The sequence below is a fragment of the Orycteropus afer genome, unplaced genomic scaffold (genome assembly GCF_000298275.1).
Source record: "Orycteropus afer afer isolate SDZICR_OR568_19922 unplaced genomic scaffold, OryAfe1.0 scaffold00327, whole genome shotgun sequence".
NCBI classification, from domain to species: Eukaryota; Metazoa; Chordata; class Mammalia; order Tubulidentata; family Orycteropodidae; genus Orycteropus; species Orycteropus afer.
In genome coordinates, this window is record NW_006921914.1 from 3,219,302 (window position 1) to 3,225,803 (window position 6,502).

The 6,502-nt window shown below is 44.4% G+C and overlaps 1 protein-coding gene across 1 annotated transcript in view; it reads right to left on the reverse strand.

Moving 5' to 3' along the window:
* Nucleotides 1-6,502, reverse strand: part of BTK (Bruton tyrosine kinase) — a 35,767-nt gene that overhangs the window by 3,057 nt on the left and 26,208 nt on the right. The window contains exons 12-14 of the mRNA XM_007952183.1: nt 3,950-4,014; nt 3,200-3,318; nt 1,720-1,877 (exon numbers count right to left, since the gene is read on the reverse strand). Coding sequence (XP_007950374.1) covers nt 1,720-1,877; nt 3,200-3,318; nt 3,950-4,014 — 342 coding nt within the window. The remainder of the gene's footprint in view (nt 1-1,719; nt 1,878-3,199; nt 3,319-3,949; nt 4,015-6,502) is intronic.

The following is a 6,502-nucleotide window of genomic DNA, read 5'->3' on the forward strand; positions in this document are numbered from 1 at the left end:
ACAGAGCAAATTCATTTTCCACACAGCAGTTCATACACATTTTGTTTCATGACATCGACTACAATCCCCACAATGTAACAGGTCTCTTCCCACTTCCTCCCTAGTTACCTCTTCCCTGTGTCCTTTCTTAAGCATTCCTGCCCCCTGAGCTATCTCCCTATGCAAATACTGGCCTTCTGTTTTCCCTTGATTGATCATTCCAAGGAGTGTATCTACCTGATGTAAATGTCCACCCTATATGCCTATCTATTATTTGGTTGGAAGCCATGAGAGTGAGTTCAATTCCAGGCCTGAAGGGTAACTGGGGGCCATAGTCTCACGGGTCTCACCAGGCTCTATCAGACCAGTAAACTGTTCACACTTTCCGTATGACTTCTGTCATTTGTTCAAGGGCAAGGGGCCGTGTTCTGACTCCGGATACCCACTCTTGGCCTCACCAAGGAGGCTTCAGATTCACATATGTGCTTATTGGACATATCTTTCCTGTTTCAAGCAGAGGCAGACCTAAGAGATAGACATTTATTTCCTACAAGAGATTTAGATTGTCAAGTTAAGTTGCCCAAGGTCTGCTGAAAAGTGGAGAAGGCGTCTCTGGAAGAACCCAGTGTGAAAGCAGTGAAGCATTTAGTAATAGTAGGACAGATTCCTTATTCCAAAATACCACATCCACCTACCTACCCCACAGTGTACTATATTGAAAAGAAAAAAAAAGTACTACTTATTTTAGTTCCTTTTCATGTCTTAGGGTTAAAAAGTAATCGCATTGGGGCCCTCAGGCAGAAAAGGTTGGTAGCTAATAAAGCAGAAGAAAGGGCCAATGACTCCCAAAGGAATGAACTTAAACTTTAATGACTTTTCATTTTTAATGTCCATATGCTTATCTGGGTGTCTTTGGCTACCTGATTTTCCTAGATGACATGGCCCCACAATACTCCCTCTTCCTAAAACTGAGTTGGTACAAGAGTCTACTAATGATACTTTGTATAGTATACTTTGGGCTCATGTATAGCAAGCATTGTGAGGCTGGTGCAGGACCGGGCAGTGTTTCATTCTGTTGTACATAGGGTCACTGTAAGTCCAAGCTAACTCCATGGCACCTAACAACAACAACAGTGATACTTTGTGGTCACTGGGTGACACAAATGGTTAGGCACTTGATTAATAGCTGAAAGGTTGGTAGTTTGAACCCACCCAGAGGCACCTCAGAAGACAGACCTGGCAATTTGCCAAAAGGTCACAGCCTTAAAGATCTTACAGAGCAGTTTTACTCTGCACACATGGAGTCACCGTGGATTGGAATCAGCTCCACATCAACAACGATGATACTCTAGTGAGAATTAGGGTGGGTCTGGGAAAGCCTCTAAGCAGCTCTGGTGGCGTAGTGCATAAGGCATTTGACTGCTAACCAGAAGTGGTTCAAACCCACCAGCTGCTCCATGGAAGGAAGATGGGGCAGTCTACTTCTATAAAGATTTAGTGCATTGGAAACCCATTGGGGGTCACTATGAGTTGGAATCGACTCAACGGCTGTGAGTTTGGTTTTTTGGGTTTGGGCAAGCCTCTGGCCATAACTGGTTTTGAGGTGCATAAGGGAATATGTGCAGCTATCACTCTGTGCCAAGCTGGCATGCAGCCACAGTGGGGGACTGGGTGCCTGGCAGGTTATATGGGAAAGTAGGTTCAAGGAAATAATTTAAGAGGTCACAAAAAAACACTTACCTCATGCCAGCAGCTGTACATGATGGTGTATACCCTCTCTGAAGCCAGATGTGGCCTGTAGAGACGTAGGCCTTGGGCAATGTGTTCAGCAGTCTCGCTGTTAGTAAATCTTTCATATGGCATCTTTCCTAGAGAGTAGATTTCCCACATCAAAACCCCTAGAAGACGAGAAAAAATTGTGTTTAGCTGATTGACAGTCTTTTTGGGTAGTGAGGGTCCTAGTCTTCCTAGATCAACCTCAAAGATTAGAACTGTTCCGTCCTCTGTGTTTTTTACGTTTGTGTAAATTTCTGCTATAGTACTGACTACATGGCATGGTGATCAGGACTGTTCTAGAATATTAGCTTCTCTGTGACAGGGACAAGGTGCCTAGGTGGTGCAAGCTCTGGTGGCGTAGTGCCTAAGGTATTTGACTGCTAACCAAGAGGCTGGCAGTTCAAACCCACCAGCCACTGGGCAATCCCATCAGGAAGACTGGGCGATCTACTTCCATAAAGATTTACCACCTTGGAAACCCAAGGAGTGGTCGCTACGAGTCAGAGTCCACTCGACGGCAGAGTTTGTTTGTTTTTTTGTTACTAACCCAAAGGTTTGCAGGGTGCCACAGAAGAAAGGTCTGGCAAACTGCTTCTGTAAAGATTATAGCGAAGAAAATTCTAGGGACAGTTCTACTCTGTAACATATAGGGGTTGCCATGATTTGGAATTTACTCCATGACAATGGTGTTTTTGTTTTGTTTGGTTTGGTTTGGTTAGGAGAGGGACAGCATCTTATTTGTCTTTGTAGTTACAGGATCTGGCAGAGTCCCTGGTATGTAACTAACCAAAACTCGTTGTCGTTGAGTCTACTCCAATTCATAGCGGCCCTCTATGACAGAGTAGAACTGCTCCACAGGGTTTCCAAGGCTGTAATCTTTACGGAAGCCGATTGCCACTTCTCCCGCAGAGCAGCTGGTGGGTTCCAACCAGCAACCTTTCGGTTAGCAGCTGAGCTTCTAACCACTGCGCCACCACATAATTACCATTCAGAATATGTCAAATACTGAATGAATTGTTAGTTTCCTCCGATATGTTGCAAGTTCTAAGCAGGCAGGAATCATTGGAGTTTACTGTTGTCATCCCCAGCAATGCCTGTGGTGCCTGATGCGTAGTAGGCACTCCATAAGTATGGGGTAAAAGGAGCTCTGGTGGTGCAGTGCCTAAGGCATTTGACTGCCAACCACAAGGCTGGTGGTTCAAACCCACCAGCTGCTCTGCGGAAGGCAGATGGGGCAACCTACTTCCATAAAGATTTACCGCCTTGGAAACCCAATGAGGGTCGCTATGAGTTGGAATCAACTCAATGGCAGTGAGTTTGGTTTGGTTTGGTTAAATAGGGGGTGAATGAAAGCAAGAACTTTCACTTCTCTGTGAGAGTTGCAAAGTGTGAATTTTCCCATTGCATCCCTCTTCCTTTGGCCTGTACAATCCTATCCACTTACCAAAAGCCCAAATGTCAGATTTGCTGCTGAACTTGCTATACATAAGGACTTCTGGTGGAGACCACCGGACTGGAAATTTGGAACCTACTGAGCTTGTATATTCATCATCCAGGACATACCTGCAAGGGATTCAGGACTCATTACAGTCAGGATTTGAAGAACTTGATATTTGCTTAACTTTTCTTGTCACAGTTGCAAGAACTGCACAAATATACCCTTTACAGGCTTTTGCAAAAGGCTTTGCTAGGCTACCAGTGGTTTTTACAAATGCAATTTAAAAAAAAAAAAAATCCTGTTTTTCATATCTGATTTAGCTTTTCAGAGAAACATTTGGATTACAGGAAGGATGGAGAGAAGTCCATCTAATAGGTGTTCCCTTCCTCTTCTCCATCCCCCTTTCCACACCTGGTTCTCCTCCTCCTTCTCTTCTACCATTGCCAGTGGGAATTAGACTGATTATTAAAGAAGGGATGGAGCAAAGTCAACAGGATTAACAAATGAAGGTAAGGTTTGGGGATAATCACTAACAGAGACAGGGGGCAGGGAGAAAGAAGAGAGGGATAGCACAATAAAGCAAAAGGGTGAGGGATGTGACTTAAATACGTCAGAGGCAGAAAAGGAATAAGCAGATGGTAGAAAACACTAGAAGGAGAGAAAAAGAAAAAAGGGGATTCAAAACTATAACGTCTCCTCATCTTTGTAGGGTGATATTTTTACTTTTAAAGGGAACGGTGAAAAGTGCACACTCACCTGGAGAGGCCAAAGTCAGATACTTTAACAACGCCTTGGTCATTTACCAAACAGTTTCGAGCAGCCTGCAGTGTGACAAATACCAGTGAGACTTTGTCCCTGACACGTAGGTTAAAGGCACAAAGCTTCTGCCCACTGGGGGAATGAAACCTGGGGAATTTCATGTCTTTCAACTAGATGCCTTAATAAGAGTCAGTTGATGCTCCTAAGACATGTTGATGCATTTTTGCCACATGCAAAGCAGCCTACTGTGTTGTCATAAGTGAAGCCCTGAAGACATGCAGAACAATTTCATTCACTTGGGAAATTCCATGACACCCAACACACATTCCCTGAAAAGCTGAGAGAATTAAAGGAGAACAGAAGAGAAGTTTGTTTTGTTTTCTGCTTTTCTGCCGGTGGGAGGAGGGGCAATTTGAGCCCAGCTCAAACAAATAGGGACACAAACTCAGATGCCACCAGGGCCCAGTTGGGAAAGCCACAGAGTGGTGACTGCGGGAGAAGGGAGAGTGTGTGCCTGATCTAAAGGAGGCAGCTCCTGCTGACTGTTAGCATGGTCCGTGAGCACACTAGGCCGGTGTTACACAGTGGTCCAGATTGTTAAGAAAAGCTGGAAAATTCCGGGTTGTTTGTTTGTTTTTAATGTGAAATGTCTCTTCTTAAGTGATTGCTACCTACCATAGAACATTTTCATTTTAAACCCAGTGGACCAAATACACCCACAAGTCACCAGCTTGTGACTCTGATGTAACCAAATGACAGCTCTGAGCCAGGAGCAGTCTCTTTGGGAAGCACAGGGTTGCCCTTCTGTTCCAAGTCTAGAATGGCCACTGAAGGACCCCACGATTTCCTTTTGGGTGGTAGGGGATTGGAGGAGAGTGACTGCTCTAGCACCCACCATGGCAAAACCCATGGATTTGAGGCTAGAGGTACTTGACTGGCTCACCAAGGGGGCAGAGGCACAACTTTTAGTGTTTTCTAGATACAACATAAATAATGGCACCAGTAACCCTCCCCATCAATGTGTAATATATCTGCCACTGCTACTTCCACCCTCTCAGCCCTTGGCCCCAGGCCAATGCTCCTGAAGTCCCACCAGGTCTCGGTGAAGGAACTGCTTTGACTCCAGGTATTCCATGGCTTCACAGACATCCTTGCACATCTCCAGCAGCTGCTGAGTCTGGAAGCGGTGGCGCATCTCCCTCAGGTAGTTCAGGAGGCAGCCATTGGCCATGTACTCAGTGATGATGAAGATGGGGCGCTGTTTGGTGCAGACGCCATACAACTGCACGAGCTTCTCATGGGAAAGATTCCTACAGAAGGGGCAATGAACCAGTCCTCTCCTTCTGGCTCTACGTACTAGTCATAAAGGGGCTGGGGAAAAAGGGGTTGGCCTAGAAGTAGAGCACCCAATAAAGGACCATAACAGCAGGTTGACTTTCCTCCTCCCCACCCCAAACCCCAAGTGCCTAATATTTGGGAGTGAGCAGGGATTTAGAACCCATTAATAGAGCAGGAAACAAGTCCAGAGCTGAATGAATGTCAAGGCTAAGTTAGAACCACTTTCTTTTCATAGTCTCATTTTCTACATCTACCCACAAGTGTCACTGAGATGGTACCCACCCATGATCGATACTATTCTCAATCGATACCTAAGGCAGAGAAAGGATTACCTTAGCAGTTATATCTCCCACAAATCAAAGGTTGACCTCAGGCCCTGGTCTCAAATGTTTCTCACTGTAAGTCATCTTAAACCACAATATGCTATCTTGGTAATTCTTAGACTCCAGCAACTGGTTGGAGAGTTGAGTTTGGGCTATAACTCACATCATGACTTTGGCTTCTTCAATGAACTCATCCTCGGACATGGAGCCTTCTTTGATCATCTTGATGGCCACATCATACTGGCCTCTCCATTTCCCATACTTCACTACCCCAAACTGTCCAGTCCCCAGCTCCTTCAAGAATGTCAAGTCCTTTGGATCTATTTCCCATGATCCTATAACAACAAAACCTTGGTATGATTCTTTTGGAGTTAGGTATATATAATTCCTACAATAGATAAGAATCCTTACTGAGATAGAAATAGGAAACTAGTGACAGAGACATTCTCAGGAATACTCATCCCTCTTTGCTCACAGCAAATCTGAGGTATAGGGAGTTAAGTGTTGGAGGAATTTGGGAATTTTGGTACAAGTTGGTCGTAAGGCAAGGAGATAGATTAGACAGCCTGTTGAAACTCTCTCTATGAGATTAGATAGGACGTTTAGGAAGCAGTGAGTTCCTGATAATGGGGAAAGGGCAATTCAGAAAAGGAGGGCGAGAATGGTTGCAAAACTTGAAGAATGTAATCAATGCCACTGAATTATACATGTAGGAATTGTTGAATTGGTGTATGTTCTGCTGTGCATATTTTCAACAACAAATAAAATATTATTTAAAAAACCAATACCAGTGAACAGTTATACCAGGTAGGTACACTCCTTAGAACAATCTTTAAAAAAATTACCTTTAACAATAGCATCAAACACACAAAATATTTAAGGATACACC